Source organism: Ictidomys tridecemlineatus, chromosome 9, assembly GCF_052094955.1.
Source record: "Ictidomys tridecemlineatus isolate mIctTri1 chromosome 9, mIctTri1.hap1, whole genome shotgun sequence".
NCBI classification, from domain to species: Eukaryota; Metazoa; Chordata; class Mammalia; order Rodentia; family Sciuridae; genus Ictidomys; species Ictidomys tridecemlineatus.
The window spans coordinates 35,122,673-35,149,965 of NC_135485.1; the positions used below are offsets into that span (position 1 = coordinate 35,122,673).

The window sequence follows — 27,293 nt, forward strand, 5'->3', positions numbered from 1 at the left end:
TCTACATTGTACTTGTCTTGCATGGATAACAATAGGACCTCTTGATATGAATTTATACATTAAAAATTGGGGATCCATAAAACTTAAGAAAGGTATATATAAAATGAAATCAAAGTAGAGATTATCTTTAGTTATGGGAAATTAAGACAGATTTCATGATACAAATTATATTTAGGCTGGGGATGTGGCTCAATGGTAGAGCACTTGCCTAGCATGTGCAAGGACCTGAGTTTGATCCTCAGCACGACAAAAAAATAAATATATAAAATAAAGGTATTGTGTCCAACTAGAGCTAAAAAATAAATATTAAAAAAGAAAATTGTATTTGACCAGAACCTTGAAGGACATAGGAACATTCAAATGCATACTAGGATTAATTAATAAACGGAGAGGGACAAACAGCACAATACAGGGCATAGCTGAGTGATAGTGCATATCTATATTTCCAGCGGCTGGGGAGGCTGAGGCAGGAATTTCATAGGCTCAAACCTAGTCTCAGCAATTTAGCAAACTGTGAGCAACTAGTGAAACCCTGTTTCAAAATAAACAATTAAAAAAAAAAACAAGGGGATGTGCCTCAGTGGTTAAGGACCCCTATGTTCAATCCCTGGTACCAAAGGGGAAAAAAAGAATGAAAAACAGAAAGAACAAAAAGAACAAAAAATGCAAGGCATAATGGGGAAACTGAAGAATGCAAACCATATGAAAAACGTAGTTCATCCTTTTTTGTATGTCAAGAAATGTGCATTCCACAAATATACAGGATATTCAACATCTGGAAGAGTTTTTGTCCACTTTATTTACAATTACCAATTTCTAGTAATTGACCTGAAAACTAGATATTGTTTGAACCCGTGTACTACTGAAATGAGGATTATAAACTGAAAGTTCTAAAACCTTATGTGTTACTTTCCTTCATCATATTTTGTCATAATTTTTTTACAGGATATATATCCTACAATATTCCATGTATAATTTCAAAGGGAACACATCAAACAGTATAATCACAGAACAAGTAAGCTCTACAAAAAATAGAGGGAAATAATAAATGAACTTCACATCAATAAGAAATTTACAACATAATGGAGAAGCTTCGCTTCCTGATATATAAAATAAGTACTCTGCAATCTGCAGTGGGAACTACCTTTAGAAATTTATATTAGCCAACCTTCTCCAGAGAAACTTCACCAATAAGATAGAGGGACAGATGGAAGAGAGAGTAGCTAGGTCTATTTTAAAGAATTGGCTCACATAACAGGACGGAGGCTGGCAAGTCCAAATATCTTTCTTCCTCTTAGGATGTCAGTATTTTAAGCCTTCATCTGATTGAATGAAAAATGTTAATCACATATAAAAAAATACCTTAACAGAAAAATCTAGGTTGGTGTTTGACCAAATATCTGAGTACCAGAGTCACCAAGGTAACACTTAAAAATTAACCATCACAGATCTAAAACAGCAGTAATGGACATTCATGGATTCATAAGGCCTTAATAAAAACTACCCTGTGTTTCATTTCTATAAAAAAAATAAAACAATTAAGCAAAAGCATGAAATTCACTTTGAGTCTACTACTTTTACTAAATTAGAAATGTTTTCATAAGACTTTAATTAAATTCAAATGTACATTTGGTAATCTTTCATTTAAGCAGATAAAGCTAAAAGTAATTTTCCTCACAGCATTCTCATTTGCTTTCTAGAGTCGATCAAATTGTGTTTGCAAAATGATTACATTTTCAAGTTCTATCTTCTCATGCTATTCTGAATTTTCCCACTCTGATATAAGGAAATAACTTTCCAAGGTCATACAGCAAGTAAGAAATTTTGATCACATATCCCACAACTTTAACCTCTTCACTATAACGCACATTATCCACATGATACATAAATTTGTAATCTAGAGAGATAAAATTCATATTTTCCCAGTTACTAGTTCTGGTTACTTACTTCATACTGTCCTCTCTTTTATCATATTTTTATTATAATGATATTTATATCCCTATTATCATTGTGGAATATCTGAATGAATGAATATGCTTAATCTGCTCGTAGCAAACTTCCTAAGTACAAAATATAGTATAACAGTATTCTTGTTTGGCTATGAATTGTCCCCCCAAAGCTCCTGTGTTGATGCAGGACTATTCAGAGGTGAAATAATCAGATTGTGTGAGATGCCACCTAATCCATCCTGTCCTCCCAGTTGGAATGGACTAACTGAGTGGTAACTGTAGGAAGGTGGGGAATGGTTGAAAAAGGTGGGTCACTGGGGGTGTGCCCTGGAAAGACTCATTCTTCCTGCACTCACTTACCCCTCTCCTCTCTCTCTGCTTCCTGGCTGATACAAGGGGAGCAACTTCAGTTGTCTTTCTCTGCCACTCAACCCCACTTCCATGACATTTTGCCTCACCTTGGGCCCAGAATAATGAGTTGGTTGTCTGTGAATTGAGACCTTTGAAAGCCTGAACCCCAAATAAACTTTCCTCCTCTAAGTTGTTTTTTCAGGTATTTTGACACAGTGACACAAAACTGACTAAAACAGACAGCAAATACATACATGAATAGAAACTACCTTGCTTACTAGATTGCCACCAATTAAAAGCACAGTAAAGGATTTTCTGCAGTGGATACTTGATATTTTGGTTAAGACTCTTCTTCCTGAAAAAGCCACATCACCAGTTGGAAATTGTGATTTGCATCCACATGTGCAACATCTGTGGTAGTTTGATTCAGTGGTAGATAACTGCATCAATTGCTCTATATTCTATAGAAAATGTTCCCATAATTGTACTTAGTCAACATACATTCACTGCTGTCTGAAATCGACTTTCTAAGCAAAAGAGAACCCTATATTTGAAATGATACATTTAGAAGTAGCCAACATAGCTCATGTTATCAATTATTTATGTTATTTCCAGTTTATGGATTTCTTACCACTCTCCATATTCTCAAGGCAGAAAATGAAGAATTTTCCAACACTTCTAGTAGGTTGCCATCAGGAGGGACTGTTGGCATGGGTGTTAGAAGGCTTCCCTTCCTTTGTTTACCTAAGTCTTATAGTTTGGATCCCATTATGCATACCACAATGCTGCGTGTTTCCACTAAAAATGCCCAGGCTTTTCATAATTTATACATTACATAATAAATAATACATGATGTATTTCTATAACTATTTTTTCACAACTTCCATTATAATGTCCAAAGTCAAGATATTCAAATGAGCTATCTCTCCTATTTTAATTAAACTGTGGAACAACCAATGTTGTCTCAAATTCATTGCCAATCTAAGATTTAAAACTTAGGCAAGTTATTTAAAATCTTTGTTGTTATAGATTTAAAAAAAACACATTGAATTAAGGATTAGGCATTGCCTTTTAATTATGTACATACTTTTAAATAACTTTTAGATAAGCAATGAGACAATGGCTGAGTGTATCAAATGTGTGTGCAGTAGTGAGAAGTTGTGTGCAGTGCAAAGATTAGGGGTTAAATGGAATGAGCAAACCACATCCCTGTTCTGAGTTAGTCATTTAGCCATTTGCTAAAATATATTGCCGACCATGTCAGTCACCCTGGTAGAATGTGGGAACCAGGGAAAATCACCACTATGTTCTTTCCCAGTCTGATTCATTATGGAAACATTATAAAATGTTGGAAATTATTTTGCTAAAAATGTTCTAACTATAAGTGGGGTTTAAAGCCAAGATGAATTTAGTGTTTCCCAGTGATGCTTCCTCACTAAAATAGTTCCCATCTGTATGTATCAGTGTCACATTCAATTAATCCTGCCTAATTCCCTTCTAGCTTGGAGTGAAAGATGGTTTAAAATAGTGGCTGCCAGGCATGGCACAGTGGCACATGCCTATAATTCCAATTTGGAAAGCAGAGGAAGGAGGATCAGAAGTTGGAGGCCAATCTCAGCAATTTAGGTCCTAAGCAATATAGCAAGACCATGCCTCAAAAAAAAAAAAAAAAACAAGAAAAAAAATAGCAGCTGACAAGCTTAATTAATTAAATTTCTTCATAGGCAGATTCATTAACTTGCCCCCAGATTACTTAACCAAAATCTACAGTAGAGCTGTCTGAGAATTTGAATTTTTCTTTTAAAGAACAACTTACCTTTTTCTTATCTATAATTTGGGATTATTAAGATTTGAAACTTTGTCTTAAGTTTCCATCAATTTCTCAATGATTTTATATGTACTAGATTCCTGACAAAGAAGAAATAAATTAATAAAAAGTGAGAAATAGAAAAGGAGGAGGAGGAAGTGGAGAAAGAAGGAAAGAATAGTAAAAAAAGAAATTGAGTCAATTAAAATTCAATTCTAAGTAACTGAAATCTAGTTGCATAATTTTCAGACTTTAAATTAATTTTATAGTTAATATTCATAAATGGTCACTATTTTTCAAGTTGAATCATGAGGGCTACCTTCTTTTTTTATATACCAGCTCTCCATATTAACTGCTATATGAGAATGTTTGTGTACATACAATTAAGAGTACATTTGGTTTCCAATATTCAACTAATATATGAACCTGTAAGTAATTTCAGATTATAATCTTCTAGGGCAAAATATTAGCTGCCTGAAGGTATCTAAGGCCATGCCACTACTCCTTTTTCCCAGAAGTGTATTATTTTTGCTGTGCTTTATATTATTAACAAAGTGATAACTTGTCACTCTCCTCCTATAAATAAATTTTATATTAAGAAAAGAAAAAAACAGATTATATAATAACTGAGTTCAGCATTGAAAGTCCTTGATAATTATCAAATAGTTTAAGTAATTCAATTTTAATCACAAGGGTTAAAAAATAAGGAATCATAGTATATATTTCAATCAACTATAACACTTGACATGAAGTAGGGGCTTGGCGGAGTAAAGTTGAAAGCAAGGCTAAAAGCAGGCTTTAATTTACCTGTATGAAAAAATCATAAACTGAAATAAATAAGGCTCGTATTATGCCAGCACTTTCCCCCTGAAATGTAGCCAGAGGCCAGAATTATCATGCTGTGCAGAACTATTCTATATGTACATGTACTAAGACATAGGACTTTAGATTGTAACTATATTGGGACTCCATCTTGAAAAATGTTACTAGAAAATAATTCAAAATAGACAAACATCATTCTAGGTTTCAGGAGTGTGTACTTTATCCTAAGGAAATAATTATGGGTGGCCAAAAGAATTTAATAAACAACACTCATAATCAAAACAAATTAAAAACCACCAAATGTTAAGTAATAGATTATTAAATACATTATGGTACAAATACAACCTCTAATATTATGTAAGATATATGCTTAACTCAAAAAGTAATTAAGTGAAATGATACCCATAGTACAATAAATAGAAAGATGCAATGTTTTAAAACCATATGTATGTTATTGAAACATTTGGTAAAGCTATATACATAAATTAGTTAAAACTGTAGTAACAATAGTAGCCACTAGATACTCTAGGATAAGTTAACTTTTTTCTTTACCTAAATGTAATTTCTATTTTCTTATATTGCATGTGTTTTTTTAAATTTTTAATTGTTTCATAATTGTTTTATTATTGGGTTTATTTAGACATAATTTTACAAGCAGGGAATATAATTTACTCCAATTTGGTTCCCAGTACTTCCCCTTTTCCTCCTCACATCTCTCCTGGTGTTTTCTTCTATTTATTTATAGTTTTCTTTTAATTAGTGTATTACAAGTATACATAAAGATGAATTCACAAGGTATATCCATACATGTTTGATCAGATTCATTCCACCATTCTTCCCTTTTCCTATCCCTTCTCCTTCCCTCTCACTTTCCTTTCTCTACTCCATAGATCCTCTCTTCTATTTTCATTGGATTCAAGAAAACCCTTTTTTTTTTCCCTGAAATTCTGTTTTAGAAAATACAGCATTTCAGGGTATCATAGCACACGTCTGTAATCCCAGTGAATCAGAAGCCTGATGAAAGGAGGATTGCAAATTTGAGGACAATCTCAGCCATTTAGTGAGACCCTAAGCAACCTAGTGGGACCCTCTCTCAAAATGCAAAATAAAAAGAGTTGGGAATGTAGCTAAATGGTCACATGCCTTTGGGTTCAAACCCCAGTACCTAAATTAATTAATTAATTAACTAAAAAGAAAATACAGCATTAAGTCATCATTTATAATTTAAAATCTATATTGAATTACACACAGACACTGTCTTGGCCTTTCCCTTTTATATACTCTAATTTTTTTTCTCATCTTCCTTGGTAGACTTCATGCTTATCTCAAAGAAGGAGGCCTTATCTTTTTTAACTTAAAACCAACACACCAATTGCCACATATGAAGGGTAAATAAATATGACAACACCATGAAATAAAAATAAATGTTTGAATGTAATTTAAACAAATGTAATTTAAAACAAGAGATAAAATTATTTTTTTTAATTTTTGAATATATAGAGGTCAATTTATATATTTACAGGGTATACCTATTTTCTTGTATTTTTTTTTGGGGGGGGGGGTTACCAGGGATTGAACTTGGTGGTATTGACCACTGAGCCACATTCCCAGTCCTGTTTTGTATTTTATTTAGAGACTGAGACTCACTGAGTTCCTTAGTGTCTCACTTTTGCTGAGACTGGCTTTGAACTCTCTATCCTCCTGCCTCAGCCTCCCCAGTCACTAGAATTACAGGCATGTACCACCATGCCTGGCTTAATTTAATTTTTTAATGTTCCTTATTTTTTAAAATTTTATCTCTGTTACTGTTGACTCAAATTTCATGTTGTTTTAAAATAAGAACTGTCACAAGCAATAGATTTTACATCATCAAGTGACAAAAGAAGAATTAACACTTAGAAATAAGAAATTAAAATTATTAAAATATACAAACTAAGAAAATAAACATAAAATGGTAAAGTATAAGTGCATTTCTTCAATTTTTGCAATTCATCACTTCCAAGAAGGCTTAAATCTTTCTCTTTTGCTGAAGATGTAGGTCAATTATTTAGATATATATATAAAAAAAATCTTGTTTCCGTGGAGCTCTTGCTGTTCTTAATTCCTCAAGTTAATGTACTTGGCAGGGAGTGACTATTGCTTATTAATACAGTAAAAGGAATAAAATTTTTTCTTTGATATAGAAAAGCTATGCCTAAGGCTTTGTCTCCTTAAATCTAGAAGCAAAACAGAGAGAGCTCTGGAGGAAGAGAGGTAGGGAATGAAGAAAGAACCTAGAGTGAAAGAGTAGAGAGAGACAGTGATAGATCAACCTATGAAATATTAGAGCCAGTTGTCTGAACCACGATGGAGAAATGTGGCACTTGCAATGAAAAATAATATAAAGAAAAATTTCCCTCTGCACCGTATCTTTCTCAATATATTTAGAATGTTTAAACAAAAGTTGCATGTCTGGGTTTATTATCAAAATGAGACAGGTAAAGAACAACAAAATACAAATACTTGAATGTTAGTATAGCTTCTTTAACTTTACCCCCCACACAACACAAATTAATTTTTGCTGTTTGGCCATTCTATTTAAATGAATGCAAAACAAAAAAAAATTATTATTGAGAAAAATCCTTTATTACCATTCAATAATGAATAATGTTTATGAGTTTTGTAGCTCTACATATACTTATTTTTGCCTTTTACAGGGAGCAATTGTATTTCCTTTAAAAGAGGTCTGAAAGGGGTTTTTTTGTTAGATATTTATATTGTGGCCAGTATAAATTTACTTCATTTATTTACTAAATTTACTCAATTGTTTTTGTACTCCTGGTCCTTTGTCACTCTTTTTGGTAGGGAGTTATTTTAGAGTAGAGCCCAGCTGGTACCCCATATCTTTTTAAATTATCCTCTTCATAGCTGGTGTCCCTTTGTTCCTCAGTCCTATTTGTCTCTCTTACAAAGACCAATTAGAATTTCTAGCAGGAAGAGTCTATCCAGCTTCAGAAGCAAATTCTAGGACTATATGACATGTCACTTTTATAATTAGAATGGCAAGTATTAAGCTCTTCATATATGAACTGAGTTATCATTTTTCACCAATTTTTGTAATCTGTTTCTCTCTTGTTTCTCATTTTCAAAGTTCCTGTGTTAGTCACCTCTTCAAACTGGTAGTCCAATATAGTTATAAGGGTTACCAGTCCCTACGAGTAAACCCATGTCCAAATCATATCTCTACTTTTCCATTATAGCTATGTTTGTACTTACTAATCTTGTGCTGTAAACTATTTTAGATAACTGTAATATCATCTAGAACTTCCTAGAGCTCTCATTCTTCTTGACTTGTCTTGAAGAATCATTATAACCTTGAATGTAGTACTTGCTAATAAGAAGTTAAGTTGCTAAGACATGTACTCAAAATACTAGAACATACCTCTAAACTTGTAAAGCTAAGAGATTAAAACATGCTTTAATTCTAGTCTAATTTAATACTATTAACTCTCTCTCACCTTCAGTTCTACTTGATTATTTTTTTCTACTTGTGTGTAAGATATATTTAATTGGAACATAAAGTTGAACTCCCTGAGTCACTCCATTGTTTCAGTAAATGCTTTTTTCTTTTTGACTGTGAATTCTTAAAAAGAGAATTAAAGAAATGATCAACTCATTGACGATTCATTCATCATTTAAGATGTAATTATTGAATATATTTTTGACAGAGACAGCAAGATTGAAAATATCAATGTAACCCTGGAAACAGAAAAGAAAAAATCTTATTGTAGAATGATGTTTTAGGTTTATCAGTAATTTAAAGAAATGTTATTTTATGTAGCCAAGCTTCAAAAGAAACATCCACCTTGCAACAAAGGAAATTGTGGCTAACTTAAAAGAAAGAAAACAGTTAAGCCAATATATTAATTTTGTTCCTTCCAGCCACTCAAATTGTATGAGTAGTTAAGAAGAGAAACTAAAAAAAAAAAAAATTACTACTTTTCTGCTTGTTTAATTATGCTCAAGTTTCCTTGCTTGATTACACTCACATTCAAAACAATTTTGTTCATTTTATGAAAAGTGAATTCTAATTTTCCTGCATTGTTTAGTTAAAATAGTCTACTATGTGAGCTTCTTATTAATTCCTTCTATGACAATGCTTTTCTTTAATAAACACTATAACTGTTCCATAGAGTTTTTGCTAACTTGTTTTATTATCACTATTTTCAATAGCAATTTCATTTAATTAGCTTTTTAAAAAAGTATCACTGTCCAAGGTTACAAGTGTGTAATTTGCCCTACTGGAAAAACAAAACCTATACTAGCATGAATCTTTTATAGAGGAAGATTATCATAGAAGCCTCTGGGTACCCATTCATGTCAAAGAGTTTCCAGATTACTGATAGAGCTTTGAATCTTATGTCTCTTTATTTTAATGACTACAGCTGTTATTTAATGAATTTTGGAAAGTTGAAAACAAAACCTCACAACAACAAAAAAAATACCTAATTCAGGAAAATGCAGAGTTTATCATGTGCTCAATAGGCTTATCTTCTCCAGGTATTGGTTACCTAGAAACGGAATATTTTAGGATTCAAAAGAAAAATTAACATTTAAATAATGTATTACCTTAGGAAACTCTTCTTTGCATGATGTTAAAAATTTAACATTATTACACACAGGTACATAACATGTTTTCTCTTTATAAAAATCAACAGATTGTATAGGAATTTGAGGCAAAGCTCACATTAAAATCTCATTGAAACTTTCTATTCCCTTTCTTTCTTGTTGGCACTATTGTACCTTCATTTTCTTGCCAAATCTGTTGTTTCATTTACTACCTCAGCTTAAAAGGATGGGTCCCTAAAGTCTGCTATTCATCCCCCTTGCCTTTTTTTTTTTTTTGTCCTCTTTCCTTTTTGTTAAGTTTCTTTCCCCTTTCTTGCAGAAGTTTAGCAAATTTCTTACAAAGATTGGCTTCAGCCGCATATTTCCATGGTGTGAGCTCCTAATTTAAGAGCAACTTCTGGGCCAGACTATCAGGACATCCCTCCATCCTCTCAGAATCAATCTATCCACAGCCAGTTCTTATTCATTTACATTATGGTGACAAAGATGTCAGTTACGCCATGGCTCGCATGCTGTCACTACAGAAATCAGCGCAAACAGCTGTGAAAGTGAATGCCAGTTACGGACGTGAGCATCATATTTACGAGGAGAAAAAAACGGAGTGTGGCTATCATACTAGAGGAATAAGGGAACACAGGCAGAGTTTAGCATATTAGGATGGTTCCCCAGGTATAAAGTGATTAAGGCCTGCAATAAAAAGATAATTTTGGCTCTAGTAATAAGTGAATAAATTAAGTGAGGAAGAACATCAGCAAAATGTCAGAGAATTATCTTTGATGTCAGATCATTTTCTTTGAGCTGAACTGAGTTACCCCCAAAATTCACATGCTGAAACCCTCATATCTAGTATCTCCAAATGCAACTATAATTGGAGATAGAGCCTTTTAAGAAATGATTATTTTAAAATGAGGCCCTTAGGGTGGGTCCTAATCCAATTTGACTTGTAATAAGAACTGAAAATTTGATACAAAGAGATACCAGGGATGAACAATCCCAGAAGATAAGCCATGTGAGGATGCAATAAAATGACCATTTACAAATAGAGAGAAAGGCCTAAGAAGAAACCAGGCCAGCCATCACTCTGAGCTGTTGCTTCAATGTCACATTTTTTGCTACTTTATTAAGGCAACCCTAGCAGACTAGTAATACCCATAGAAAAATCAAAGGAGATGAACAGTACAACACATTGAGTCCATTACATAGGACCCTGTAGTTTAAATCACAGAAAGGGCGTAATGGGAATTAAAGCAGAACACTGCAGTCTATTTTTAATAATTTCTGTTGTTTATATTAAATTAGTCCTTCAAATAGTATCACGAATAATAATGAAACTCTATGTATAAAAAATAAATAGCACACTTCATTGTTTCCTTCTTAAATGTCCCTCTCTATATTTTCTTATTCTCTCATGCCCCATATTCTTAAGAGTGTTTTTCTAAGTTTTAACATAATACATGATAATTTTACATAGTTATGAGCTACAGTGTGATGATTTGATACTTATATATAATTTATAATGATCAAATCAAGATGCTTAGGAATTCCATCTCCTGAAACATTTATAATTCTCTTGTACTGGGAACATTTAAACTCTCCTAGTTCCTCATGAAACATAATAAATTGTTGTAAACTCTAGTCATCCCATGCTGCAAAGCACTAGAACTTATTCCTCCTGTCTACCCCTGTACTCTTATCTGATCCTCTTCTAGGCCAAGTTTCTTGAATAATTTGTTCATAAAATTAAATCCACAATCCTACTCCCTCCTCAGCACCCTCAAACCAGTTTCTGATTACATAACAGTCCTAGCAGGACCCATCTGTATCTTCAGTGCTCAGGGCACTAAGATTCAATAATGGGACCAGTTCTGAGGATGGAGGATGATGTTCAATTCAACTGGTTTCTTTTCCCTACCTTCACCATATGTCATGGTTGATTTAAATGGTCAACTTGATTGGATAAAGAGATGCTGAAGAGGCTTCTGGGTGTGTCAGTGAGAGTGTGTCTAGGAATGATTGGCATGTGGGAGAGTGAATTGAAGTGAAGACCCTCCCTAAGTGGGGGAAGCACCATCCAATAACCTTGGAGGCTTGGATGAAAATGAAAGTTGAAAGAACAGGGAAGCTGCAGCAGATGCAAGCTAGATGCTTCTTGAATGGGGTCCGGATTGTTGCTGCAATCGCCTGAGGATGTCAGACTCTCACTCCTTCACTCTTCCAAAGTGGACTCTGCCAGTGATTCTCCAGGGAATCTCCAGAAGCCTTCAGTCTTGGACTAGGATAGCAACATTGATCCCTCTGGTTCTGAGGCTTCAGCATCTTGGACTGTGCTGCTACTGTTTCCTCCAGCTCTCCAGCCTACAGATGGCCATTGCGGACTACCAGCTTCTGGTTGTGTGAGCCAATCTAATAAATTCCCTTTTTATTATCATACTTCCTGTTGATTCTGTTCCTCTAGAGAACCATGACTAATACACCATTTTAACAAGTTTCATCTAACAGAGATAAACACCACCTAATTGTTAATGCCAGTAGGCCTCATTTAATCTATTTCTCATTTAATTTAAGGTACATGGGCAATTCATTACTATTCCTCCATTTGCTGTTCTTTTCAACCCCTTAGAGAATAATATGTCTTCTTTTCTTGGTTCTTCTACCCCTCTGACTTACCCGATTATGCCCCCTTTCTGAATTTTCTTCCACCTGTATTTTACACACATTGATCTTATCATACAGTCTGATCCTCAAACCAGTGTTTTTCTTAATCTAACTATCCCCTTGGATTTTCCAACATATTCTTGTAGTTTTAAGATAAACATATGCCGCTTGCCCCCTTTTCCTTCCTGATCTATGCCAATATACAGTTCTACCATCTTCCCAGAAAAGCAGGCTTATAATACAAATCTCTGCTGGACAACTCCTCCTGAATGTGCCTGTTGCATTTGGGGCACATAGGCATGTATCTTTTAATACATGTATCTTAAATGAAGCCACTACCATCTGCAAAATTATTCAGCTTAATACCTTGCAGTCAGCCCACGTACAACCACTGAGTCATAAAACCTGAAAAATTCATCTAATATTCTTAAATGTGGTATTGTTTGCTTTTGCTCAATTGCTACTCTTGAAAGTCTTGGAGATCTATTGCCCAGACTAATGCAACAACCCCTTAACTGGTTTCTCTAATTCTTATCTTGGTCTTTTACATTCATCTTCTGTACTGTTATGAGTAAGATAATGAAAATATCAATATGACCACGACATACCTCTGTTGAAAGCTTCTGGACATTCTTACCCCAAAAGATACAAGCACATACAAACATAACACAATGCATGCACTTCCTATTATAATGGCTTAAAAGATCATACTAAAGAAGGACCTTAAATATTTCTTCAGCCTGAGTTAACACTAAATGTGTGGAAGTTCTCCTGATCTTTTGAGGCTGTTTCATTTCTCTGACTTTGGGCACTCTGCTTTCTCTGTCATGAAGTCCTTGTCCATCTGAGACTAACTGCTTTCCTATAAGGGCTTTTGATTTTCTTTTTCCAGATTTCTTCAGAGACACATTCTTGATGGATCAGGTGACATTCATATGTGCCATAGAATAGTCTTACCAAATTCAGTATATTGGAATAACATGCTAGTTTTTAGATAAGGGGTATTTTATTTCAAATTCTCTATACCGACCATGAAGTATTTGTACATGGCAATCTGAATTCATTCTGTATCAGTTATCAGAAATTATGTATTCATTATATTATGAAGGCATATATTTTGGATTTCTATATTTTAAAATTACTTACCATGTTTATGGGGTCAACTGGTCCAATGCTGTTTACATAAACATCAGTTTCTATTACTGTGGGCCTCACTGCAAAACATCAATAAAGAGAATATTATCAGAAATTATCTTAAAGAAATCATAGTTTTAAATCAATCTTAATAACTCATGTTTTTATTATTTCAATCATAAAATATTCCTCATGATGAAATGTAGACACATTCTCTATTTCAAAAACATAAATTTTTTCAGTTGAAAAATTAATGATTTATCTAAAAAAGTATGTTTTAACTAAAAATTTCCCCTATGAAAATATTTAAATATAAAATATCTAAACCAATAACCTAAGATAAAGTTTCTAGTGTAAAACATAATTATATATTTAGAGCTACCTAAGATAAGAAAGCTAATTCACTAAAATATTTGCTAGATAATTAACTTGGAGAATTTTGAATTAGGAGGTATGCTAGAACCTAAATAGTATATAACTCTCCTTATTGCCTACCTATAATATTCTGCTAAATGTTTAACAAACTTGCTCACAGAGAGGTGAAAAAAAGCACTAATTTGTAGTTTTTGCTGATTTCAAAGTTGCAAATACTCCATCAATGCCTGATTAAAGATATCAATATGAAATCATGGAATTCAGAGCTAGAATAATATATGCTTACATGTCTATTGTGAACCAGCAAGAACCAGTTCTAGCACACACTGGAATTTGTAATATAGCTATTAGAATTAAAGGACATAATGTCTGTAAAAAAATCACCTCCAGGTCTAACTCATATGATCTTAATAAATATTTATGCATACCCCCTTCCTCCCTCCCTTATTAGCAACATTCTTTTAGATTGGTGATAGCAAATTCCAAGGTTCCAATGTAAGGCACCTATTTACTTAATTCTCAGTTATTGTACAGGCATTCCTATTGACCTTATCTATTGTGCATTGTATGTAACCATTAGTATTTTTCCACTTAGTCTTTAAAAGGTACATTCAGTACGTTTATATTATATCAAAATGTGTGCAACTCTTCAGCTTTGTGAACACTTACCAAATGATATAATTAACAAATATCCATAGCAGTGCCTTATTTGATGGTGCTCTAGACTTCTTGATCCCTTTTGGGATTTCCTTCAATGAGATTTTTGGGTTCTATTTTGGTTTACACGTGAGGTGTCCTCCAAAGATTCATATGTGAGACAATGCAAGAAAGTTCAGAGATGAAATGATTGAGTTATGAAACTCTAAACCTAATCAGTGCATTAATCCATTGAAATGGATTAACTGAGTGGTAATAATAGGTAGAATGTGGTTGGAAGAAGTAAGTCACTGGGGGCCTGCATTTGGGGTATATGTCTTGTCTCTGGTGAGCAGAGTGCTCTCTCTCTCTCTCTCTCTCTCTCTCTCTCTCTCTCTCTCTCTCTCTCTCTCTCTCTCCTTTCTTGTTGCCACGTCTAGAACTATCTTCCTCTGCCATGCCCTTTGATCTTGATGTTCTGCCCCACCTTGAGCACAGAGCAATGCAGTTAACCATCTACCGACTGAGACCTCTGAAACCATGAGCCCCAAATAAACATTTCTTCCTTTACATTGCTCTTTTTAGGTCTTTTATTCACAGTACTGAAAAAGCTGACTAAAACAGATTGCTTTAATGAAATTTACCTGAGTAATAGTGATTTATATACATATATTTTTCTATTTGCTATGAAAAACATTTTCACATAATTTCTATTACTCCCTTGAGGATCACCACCCAATAAGATACCAAGGATTCATTTTCTAATTCAGAAAATGCTTGTTAAGGAAGGATATAAAGCATTTACAAGGTGAACCACAAGAAGACAAGCATTTCAAGAAGATAATTTGTCACATATTTCACAAAGAATTTTATAAAGAGAAAGGTAAATGAGATAAAGCAAAAAAAAATTACCTTGCAGGTTCAAATTTTCTGGTATTACAGCAGATTTTTAATTACATTTGTTCAATTCCCCTTGCTGAATTGTCTGTATTCCCTTTTTGGTCTAGTATTTATCACTCATAATTCAGAGGTTGCGAATGACCTGTCAGGATATATCTCCACCTTTAATACATGGCCCAATCTGCCTGTCTGAATGTTTCTGCAGCCATATTCTCTCTATTGATTATTTTCTAATCTGGCACAGTTTCTAAGCTACCAAAGCTCCATGGTAAAGAGACATTTTGCAAAATAGTACTTACATGGCTTTAAAACAATATTTATTTTTACCCCTTGCAATAAAAAAAAAACCACTTCTTTTAGGAAAACATACATTACATAATGACTTTTTTTCCTCAGACAAAAAAAACTTACATGTTATACATATTTTATTAACTAGAAATATGTTTTTAAAAATCTTTTTAAAAACAGTTTCAGTATATGAAACTAAGCTTTCATACTTTTACACTAAATGAAAAGGTAACTCACCCTGTTAGTCAACCCTTAGATGATGTAAATAAAAGGATTTTATAATTTAACTTAGGTTGATGATATTTTCTGAGATGAGTTGTTTTAATTGTTTGCCACTTTTTTTCTGACAAGTTATACATTGTGGCCAATTAATATCTGTAATTAAGCTAATTTCAGCTACTTGTTTTTCTAAAAACCAATTAAAAATACTAAAATAGGTATTTTAATTTCGCTTACATAAAGCAATTATAACTGATGTAAGCGCATACCATTCTTACATAGATTTTTTTTCAAGTATACTGATGAATCAACAATATTAAGTTCCTGATTTTATTGCTCAATACTCAGGGCTGAATACTGTTTACATTGAGAAATAAATGATTCTTGAGGAAATTTTTAGTTAAAGGACATATTTGTCATATTTATAGTGCAGAAAGTTTGATAGGAGAGTTACTCTACTTTCTGGATATCAAAATCTCCCAGCCAACTATAGGATGAAGCTACATATATCAGAAAATCCTTAATTCTGGCCTTAATATATGAGCTACTTAGCAATGGGGATATAATCAACATGAAGAAACTGCACCTGGGCTGGGACAGTAAGTTCAAGGTCGAACACTGATATCAATAAAGAAGATACTCAATTAGCAATCATTAAATAAATATATGTTTGCAAAGTATGAATTATGTTGTTATTTTGTAACCTATTTTATAATTTTATGCTGCTGGCCTTTGATCTATATTTTAATCTGCATGCCCAAAAGTTGAGGAAGGATAAAGTTGAAAGAAAAACAAAATATCCCAGATTAATTTTGAAACTATTGCTGGTGATTTTATGCAACAAAATATATAATTAAGAGAAAACCAAAAGAAATTTGTAACTGCTCCTTAATAATGAGTCCTTTTCACTTTGATTAACTAAGGGTATGAATAATACTGTGGGTAAAACTAAAATTAAAGCTTCTTTAAAGGTGAGAAGATAACTTTTCTCAGTGCTATGATTTTTTTTTAGTATAAAGTTTGTTCAACTGCAGGATCTTCATGATGTTCAAAAAGGAAAAAAACACAATATTTTAATTCAAAACTTGAAAAACGCAACTGAAAAGGAATTGTGATTTTAGGACTATTAAATGATGTCTTGAAAGTAGACACAGACTATGTTTAATTCATCAATACACAATAAGATCAAAGATCTTTCTTTGCAGTAGTGTAACAATGAGTCAGAAACCCATGTACTGCTACAGCAAATTACATTTTTTTAATATATAGAAGGCAGATAGAGATGACATTAGATCATTTTTGCAAAACCTCTTTCTGTGCTGTGATTTAAGTACTTTGCTTTAAGAACACCAGCAGAATGTAAGTAGATAAACTCCCAGAGGGAGTGAGTAGATAGAAAGAATAGAGTCACAGTAACTTGAGCATCCACAGAATAGGAAGAGAGAGAAAAACTTTAACATATTAAAGAAGAAAACAGTGAGACCAATAAAATTTCCATATTTGGTTAGTCCGTAACTAAGGCACAACTGAGGACAACCAATCCTTCATGCGGATAATTGGTTTATCAATAAGAAAATATAAACAAAAATACAATATTTTATTTTTTTTCCTGAATCAATTTAAGCAAGTTTTCTTAGTCACCCTACTACGACCTTTTTAAGAAATTTCCAGCCAGTTATATAGCTTTTTGGTAATGTTTACTTATTAAAATAAGTAAGATCAATTAAAATTTCTAATCATAAGGAACACTTTTACAGTTTTTATTTCTTATCATCCAAGAATAGTCATTAAAAATAAGTAAATAAATAGCTCCACTAATCTAGATATTATAGATATTATAGTTACTCCTTCAATGTATGTTATTTCATTTAACTGATATATTGACAGAGATTAATTAATATCTTTCAGTTCTTAAAACGTCTCAGTCTGATTTAGTTATCAGAATTATATTGAGTGAATTATACTGGCTTAGTAAAATTAGTTGGGAATCTCTATTTTTCCATTTACTAAAAGTTATTTTATTAAGATTTATATTACTTCTTTCTTACATATCTGATAAAATTCACTACTGGAGAGAAAAAAAATGACTATTTCTGACCTGGATCCTTAGCCTTGAAATACATTATTGGGACAAGTGAAAATTGAACATGAGTATTCAATGGTAGTAAATATATCAATATCATCTTTCTGGTTTTGATGGTTGTACCACACTTATATGAGGTTAAAATAAACAAATTTAAAATAGAAATCAATAACAATAAAATCTATCTTGAAAATTCCCCCAAATATTTATAAATCAAGCAATATTTTAAAATAATCCATGAAACAGAAAGAAATTTAAGGAATTTTTTTTCACAAAATATGAAAGAATGAAAGCCAATTTATGAGTTAGTGAAATTGACCAAAAAATTCAAAAACATTAAAATAAATCTTTATTTGCTTAAAGAAAAACCTGTGTTTATTAAGGAGATTGAATTTATAACCAAACATCTTCCAACAAAGAAAATCCAGACCAACATCACAGTTTACAATCATCTCACTGGAATGAGAGAAAAACTGGATAAGAGCTGGAAGGAAACAATAAGGAATTTAGTTCAACATTCAACATGTAACTTCCCCTGAGGATATTTGCTAATTCCTGCAGTATTCATGTGTATGATGTGATGCTGACAAACCAAATATAAACGGTGTCTAAGCATTTACAATAATGTGGAGGAAATTCAACTGTTTCAGGGATAACTGGACAATCAAGGTGTGAGGTTTCTGGTACCAACCTTAAACTCCCAGTTGAGACAACTCAAATGACTATTCCTTAGGAAAAAGAGAAATAAAAAGAGTATGTTCTCCAGTCACAATGGAATTAAATTAAGTATCATTGATAAAAGAAAACTAAATAAAATCCCAGTTATCAAAGCTAAGGAATATTTATTTGACTAATCCATGTCCCCAAGAAGACATTACAAAGGAGTAAAATATTAATGGTTAAAGCAGTACTTAAGGAAATTCATATAAGTTTCTTAAACCTCATCTCCAAATATTCTTCCAAAACCACTCAGAACAACAAAAAAATGGAAAAATAAAAGTGCACAAAAGTTATATCCTGAACATGACTTGAAGACAGAAGATACAAATTTCCAAAAGACTATCTATAAAAATGTAAAAAGGTGCTGGAGATATAGCACAGTTAGTAAAGTGCTTGCCTTGCATGCACAAGGCCTGGGATTCAATCCCCAGCACTACCAAAAATAAAAAAAGAAAAAGTGAAAAAAAGAAAATCAAATTCTGATAAGAACTCTCTCTACATTACAATTTTTTCATCAACACTGCAGACTGGAATAAAGTGTGCAGAAGAGAGAAAAAAGGAGTCAGCAATAGGCCTGTGATAGATCTAAAAGGATCACTAAAGAGAAGAAGCATATTGTCAATTTGGAAACATTTAAAAATGTGTTCCAAGACCAGAACAAGAACTAACAGAAAAGAAGTATATAAATGTGTGTGCTATGAAAGAATAGTCTTCAAAACAAAATGTTTCAATATGATGTTGACTTTGAGTTTGCTACATACACCTGTTATTATATTGAGGTATGTCCTTCTATACCTAATTTGTTCAGAAGTTTTATCATGAAGGGATGTTGAATTATATGGAATGCTTTTTCTGTATCTATGGAGACGATCATGTGACTTTTCAGTCTTGATCTTATTTGTGTTACATACTACTTTTATTGATTTTGCATGTATCTGATTATCCTCACATCCCTGGAATGAAACCAACTTGATGATGATGTGTGATCTTTTCAATGTGTTGTTGAATATGCAACATTTTGTTGGTGATTTTTGTATCTGTGCTGATTAGGGATATCGATCTACAGATATTTTTTTTTAATGTTTTGTCCTTTTCAGGGTTTGGTACCAGTTAATGTTGGCCTTGTAGGGTGGGTTTGTAAGAGTTTCCTCCCTTTCACTTCTATGAATTATTTGGAGAGAATTATATTAGTTTTTCATTAAAAGTTTGAAAAAAATCAGTGGTAAAGACATCTAGTCTGAGTTTTTTGTTGTTGTTAGGAGACTTTTATTACTTATTCATTTTCTTTGATTGTTATTAATCTATTAGGGTATGTTTATATCTAATTCATTCAATTTTAGTAGGTCCTATTCATCCAGGAATTTGTCCATTTCTTCTAGATTTTCCAAATTAGGGCATATAATTTTTCCAAATAATCTCTAATGATTTCTCAAATTCTTCTTGTTGTAATGATGTCTCATTTTTCATCTCTAATTTTATTTATTTGAGTCTTCTCTCTATTTTTGGTTGGTCTAGATAATAATTCATCTTATTTTTTTTTTCCAGTGCTGGGCATCAAACTCAGGACCTTGGACATGGCTGGAAAATGCTCTACCAATGAGCCATATCTTCACACCCAACTTGTTTATCTTTTTAAAGAACTAACTTATTATTTCATTGATGCTTTTTATTGATCTTTTAGTCTCGATTTCATTTATTTCTGCTTTGCTCTTTATTATTTCTTCTATTTTGGGGGAGGGTTCACTTATTCTTGCTTTTCTAAGGTATTGAGCTATATTCATTAGGTTATTTATTTGAAATCTTCTATTATTTGATGCTGGCACTACTTGCTCTAAATTTCCCTCTTGGTGTTGTTTTTTGTGTATCCTACAGGTTTTGGTATGCAGAAAATTGATGAAACTGGAAAGTATCATGTTAAGCACAAACCACTATGTAAAAGTAGAAAAGAGATTACTAGAGTCTAATCCTAGGTTTCAGAGGGCCAGCAGAAGGGGGAAGAGATGAAAGTGGCAGCAGAGACAGAAAGAGTGATGGACATGATCAATGCACATGTATTCACATATGAAAATATTACAGCAAATCCCACTATTATATACAATTGATACATTAGTATTTATAACAAATTTTTTTTCTGAGCAAAGAGAAATATAAAAAAAATCCACTTTAGAAATGGTATGGTAATGGGAAAAAGAAATAGAGGTGGATTTTATGCTCTGCAAAAACATAATATGCACCTATCAGAGAACACACACCACCATACCAACATATCCATTTAAAGGATCCAGGCTTTCTTATTATGGCATAAGAGCATGAATCAACTAATAATCTGACAAAACATCTATGAATCACAAAATAAATGATAAAACTATTATTGCAAAGTAAGAAAACAAGATTCAATACAAATCAAGCATGGAAAAAAATCCCCCAAACACTTTTCTTGTCAGCATCTTATAGAAAACTGCTCTAAATGGTTAAATGCATTTAAACATGCACTTAGGGACAGAAAAAAAATGACTTCAAATCAATTTTAGAAAGCAACAAAGAAGAATACACTTTCCTGACCCCTTAAACAAAAATGCAGAAATGAATAAAGAATTGATTAAATGTAGGAAAGAAAGAAATGGAAGAAAAAGATAAAATTACAAGATGACTGACAATCAATACACACACAAAAGATGTAGTAATAGGCAGGAAAAAACTAGAGCACATAGATGTGAAAAATATAAGTCAGAAGACCAGAGAACATGTGGTGTAAACACAAGTAAATCAGAGTGTGATGAATAGTTTTTAGTTAAATCCATGAAGAAAACCAATATAATAGCTTGCAACTAATATTAAACCATGAAATGCAAAATAAATCAATGTCAATAAGTAAATATTTCCTAGACTAGAAAGAAATCCTGAAATTACATTTTGAAAAGAATTAGAAATTTGGAAAAAAAGATTACCCAAGTTAAACAACTTGAGACATATAACTATAAAACTACTCAGTTGAAATAAAAAGAAAAATGCCAAAGGTAACAGGACTAAGCAACTGGATGGATATGAGACTTCTCAAAACTAACTCAACAAAGTAAGTCACCAGTGAACTAACATATTAAAAAGAAACTCAGTGATAAAAATCATGAATCAAGGGTTTTGTATCCTGCCAATCTGTCCTTCAAGGATCAAGTTCACAGAAAAATAATTTTCAACATATAAAAACATGAAAAATCTACTCAAGGAAGAAATGACTGAAAAAACTTCAGGAAAAAAAGACTATTGATGAAAATTTTTAACTTGTTTGATGCAGATTAAAGACTAAAAGAATAGCACAATGATGTAAATCTAATTTGCAAATATGTATTATGAGAGAGAATAAAAAATTATGCAATAGAACACACTGTAATAAATATTACCAGTTGGCACTAAAAATATCCATTTGTATATATATGCTATTATTATGGATTGAATCTGGGATGTCCTCTCAAAGACTGAAGTGTTGAACACTTGATCACCAATGCAGCAATCTTCAAAGGTGGGGCTTTGGGGAAGTGATTCGATCATGAAGGCTATGACCATATCAGTAGATCAATCCACTGATAGATTAGTAATTTTATGTCATTTTTGGTAAGTGTTGAAACCTTCAGAAGGTGGGCAGAGTTGAGGAAATAGGTCACTGGGGGTACTCTCTGGAAGGGTATCATTTGTCTCCATCTCTTTTCTTTGTCTTTTTCTTCCCAGTTACCATGATTTAAGAAGCTTTCTACCACACCCTTCCACCATGTTCTGCCTCATCTCAGGCAAAGTAATGGAACCAGCTGACCACGAACTGCAATTTCTGAAAGAACCAAAATAAACATGTCTTCCTTTAAGTTGCTTTTGTCAGGTGTTTTGGTCACAGCAACAAAAGGAACAGAGTATAATAATATATTTTGAATACTTAGGGAATTAATAATTAACAATAAAAAGTAAGCACTAGAATATAAAATGAACATTGATCAATCAATAGTCCTTGATATATGGACAAGAAAACATTACTTGTAGTGAAAAAAAATAAAATTTAATACTTAGGAATAAGTTTAAGAAATGTAAGAATCTGTGTGAAAAAATCTTTTAAACATGGCTGTAAAACACAAAGTAAATATGAGGAGATGGAGATAGTCTTGGTTCTTATATTAGACCACTGAATGCCATAAAGATTTCTGTCATTCCAAAGTCAATTTTTCAAAATATAATACAATCCAAATAAAGATACCACTTTATTATGAGGAATTAAGCTTGTTGGCAATAAAGTTGATTTATAAAAATATAAAAGGATAGCCAGAATAAAACTGAAAAAGTAAATAAACCATTGAATTTCTATCATTCACAAAGTATGGTAGCACAAATAACTCAGTAAATATCAAATAATACAGGCTAAGATTGACTTTTTAATAAATGATGCTGAGTCAATAGAACAGTCATTTAGAAAGGATAAAATTAGATTTAGATTTCACACTGAGCACAGTTATAGACTCCAAATAGTTGATGGAACAAAAAATAGAAGCATGCAAACACTAGAAAGGAAATGGATGAATTCCTCTTTTACTTCAGTATAGTATAGAAAAGATTGACAAGTCTGAATATATAATAAGAAGAAATAAACAAAAATCTTCTATAAACAAAACCAAAGGACAACTGAAAAACTGATGGAAAATATTTGCATAATATATCACAAAATAAGGGCAAGCAATACTGAATTAGTTTTCTAGGGCTATGGTTGAGAATTATCAAAAATTGGTAGCTTAAAACTACACTGATTTGTTATTTCATAGTTCTGGACACCAAACCAAAAATCAAGGTTTGGAATCCCTCTGGAAACTTTTGGGGAGAATCTATTCCAATTTCTGGTAGTTGTAGTAATCCTCATTTCTCTGCAGACTACTTTTATGTCTCTTTTTCCTCCTCTACATGTCTGTCTTTGTGCATGTGTTTCCTCCCTTTATGTATTCTATCCTATAAAGATTCTTGTAGTTGGATTTAGGACCCTCTAGGTAATTCCAAAAGATTTCCTAATCTCAAAGTCTTTAATTCCATTTTATCTGCAAAGATCATCCTTCCAACTAAAGTTACATGCACAGGTTTTGGGGATTAGGACATGAACATCTTTTATGGAACACACTGCATTCCATTTGTGTGTGTGTGTGTGTGTGTGTGTGTGTGTGTGTGTGAATAAAAACTCAAATATCCATTGAAAAATAGGAAATAAAAGTGAACATTAAATTTCCAACAGTGATATTAAATTGGAATTCAAACATAGAGCATTCTCTCTCACTTACAATTAGAGAAAGCACAAATTAAAACAGCAATGAGAAACCACTTCTCAGCTCTTAGGATTGCCCAAACTGAAGGTTAAGATAATATGTCCTGATGTTGGGACTGCTAGGAAACAGGCATCCTCATATATTACAGATAGAAATTAAAAATGGCATATGTCTTTGGGAAAATAATTTGTCAACTTATGAGAAAATCTAAATATGAATATATATTTTCACGCATCCAGTGTCTAGAATTCACCATGAATTAAGTGTCCAACAATATTAAAACTTATATACACACATTCTTGGTATTTGCAAGCTATTGGACACAATCATTCACAGAAGAATGTTTGAATAAGTCATAATTCCACATGGGATTACAATGCATATACTAAGAAAATAAAGATCTAAGTAAAAACCAGCAGAGCTCAAAATAATAGAGTGACTTTCATGTAAGCTAAAGGGTATATAAGAAAATATAACTGTATTTACTTGTTTGTGCAAATGAATACAGAGAGTGCAAACTAATGACCTTAGTTAGCTCATTATAGAAATAGAAACAAGGTAGAAGGTAAGTTAGGACAGAGACATTGCACAAATTATATATTCACTTATGATTCTGACTATAAAAACCATGATAATTCCCCATGCATACAAAAATAATTTAAAATAACCACAATGTGGGATGAGCTGAAAATTAAATATCACCAGTAACACTCGGATCAAACTGTGTTAAAAATGAAGAACATAATAACACTGGAAGGAAGGTTGAAGGAAGACTAACCTGATTAAATTTGGGGAACAGTATACTGACTATATTCTATAAAACAAAAGATAAAACAATTGTACATAAATATTTTATTCATTAGTTAACTTGTTTTCATAAATATGTATGATATGCAGGGATATATTAAGTTCTAAAAAACATTATGTATTTACTAGAATTGAGCAAATAGGATACATGAGAGTCAAGTTCTCATGCTGAAAAGGGGAGTTACAAATATGGAAATGATAAAGGCTGGACTGAATCCTGTGGTGTGAAATGGAATCAGAGCTACCAGTTCAAATTCATGATTCATAGTATACATTCAAAGAAAAGAGAAACAGAGATGCCTCTTAGTGTGTAGAGCACATTTTATCACACAATTCTGTCCACTGAGAGGGTCACAAAGCAATGACATCAGTTTTAATGAGTGAAATAAACTCTTAGATCTTGAATTCCAAATATCATTCTTAAAAGGTGGCAGGGTTAGGGGAAGTCTAAGTATTCTAGGAGAAATAGTGAGCTATATTGATGGGTCAAGATAAATCTGGAGGGTCTGATGTACTGAAAGACGGCAGGAGCTTAGCAAATAATAGGACCTAGGAACTAAATTGTAGGAGGCTCCAGAGGCTAAATCTCTAATAACATATAACCACATAAATAGATTAATGGTGTATAAATTACAAAATAAAACAAGTGTTCATGAGTTTGTAATGATGCAAATAAGTAAATGGAACAGAAAATACAGCTCTTCCTTGTGGTAGAAGTACAATTAATACAATGATGGCAAACAACACAGTAATAAATGTCACTGTGGTATTTTTGTTAAAATGCTTTAACCTCATCTTCATAATAAAAACATCAGAAAAACTCAAATTCAGAGCCACTCAACTGGCCAGTACTCTTTGAAATTATTATAGTCATTAAAAAAAACCAGGAAAATTAAAGTTCATGTACAGATACTACATTACTCAGTGTAAAATTTATTTTCAAATAAAATGATTTAAGCAATCTAGTGGAACAGAAAATTAAATGAAAAGAGATTCGAATGAATAATAAACCAGACATTATAAAACAATGAAATTTAAGATAATTGTTTAACACAGGAAATTGAAAAAGTCTAAATTTGTTTCTGTGAAAAATACTAATAAAATTAGAAAAAAAAATCAAGATTAATTCACAATTGATGGAACAGATTACTAATAACAAATAAAAAAGAAAAAACTCATCATAAGATTAAATATGTCCCCAAAATAATGTTCAATTCAATACTAGTAAATTTGAAAAGTTTAGGTTAAATTCCTTATAAAGTTTAACTTGTTGAACCTGAGAAAAGAAAAATATTAAGCTCACACATTTTATATATATTTAAAATAATGAACTGTTAAAAATCTTCCCCCCAAATCCCTCTAAGCCAACATGACTCTGACAAATTCAGTAGAATTTTCAATACCAAAAAAACAAGAACAAACAAAGAAACCCACAACAAAACCAGAATTGGCACAAAACCAGAATTATTTTAAATATTTAAGGAAGAAATATCATCCATCTTAGATAAACTCAGAGATAAAAAAGGAGGAAACACATAGCTAGACTAGTAGATGCTTGTACAATTTGTTTCCAAAAGGAAAAATACATTGTAGAAAGTAATATCATATTCCTCAGGAGCATACAGAATTTCAAAGCAAAATATTACCAAATTGAACCTATTGATAAATTTTAAAAGTTACTATATCAGAATCAAACGTCATTTACAAAAGGAATGAAAATTTTAAAAAATTGAAAAATTATTTCATGAACAGTAAATAGAAATAAAAAGCAAAATATGACCAATATGATTACTTCAATCCTTGCACAGAAAGTATTTGAAACATGAGGGTTGGGGATGTCTAACAAAATAAGAACAGAAGGTAATCACCAGAGGATGGTTTAAAAAAGAAGCCCAGAGCAAACATCATACTGACTAGTAAAATATGAATTGCTTTCTCTGATATAAGAAATAAAAATATTCAACCTTGTACTTTAATCTTATTCAGAACAGTATGGTATGAAAATGTATGATTTTTGAAATAAAGAAGCAAAACATTCACTACTTGCAAAAATAGCCACTATTTTCTACCTTACAAAAAGTTCAGTGGATGCGCTAGGCAATGTAGCACAGGCCTATAATCTCAGGAACCCTGGAGGCTGAAGCCTGAAGCAGAGGTTCACAAGTTCAAGGCTAGCCTGGGAAACTTAGCAAGAGCCTATCTCAAAATAAAATTTTAAAAAGAGCTGGGTTGTAAATCAGAAGAAGAACACTTCTAGGTTCAATTCCCAATTGAAAAAACAAAATCCAGAGGAACCCAATAATAAGTAATTAAAATTAATAAATTTAGCAAGGCTTGAGATCAGAGTATATATGAAAATAGTCTACTCTGTTGGTACATACTAAAAACTAAAAATTAGAATAGACCTTTTTTAAAGAACCTGTTCATTCTTGCATCAACCTCCAATTATATACAATTAAATATAACAAAAATGCTAACACTATTAATGAGAAAATAATTTAGAAAGTAAAATCTATAAATAGAAAAAAATAGAATGTTCAGGAATTTGGCATGGCAAAAGTTCAATATGGCAACGATTCCAATTTGTATTTTGTTGACTACAAATTTAATCCAATTCAAGAAAATCTTTGTTCATTTATGTTTGTCTGTCTTAA

The 27,293-nt window shown here is 32.2% G+C and overlaps 1 protein-coding gene across 1 annotated transcript in view; it reads right to left on the bottom strand.

The window, feature by feature from the left end:
* The window catches only part of Gabrg1 (gamma-aminobutyric acid type A receptor subunit gamma1), an 83,443-nt gene that overhangs the window by 33,795 nt on the left and 22,355 nt on the right, over window positions 1–27,293 (bottom strand). Inside the window, exon 3 of the mRNA XM_005319963.4 lies at window positions 13,339–13,406. Coding sequence (XP_005320020.1) covers window positions 13,339–13,406 — 68 coding nt within the window. The remainder of the gene's footprint in view (window positions 1–13,338; window positions 13,407–27,293) is intronic.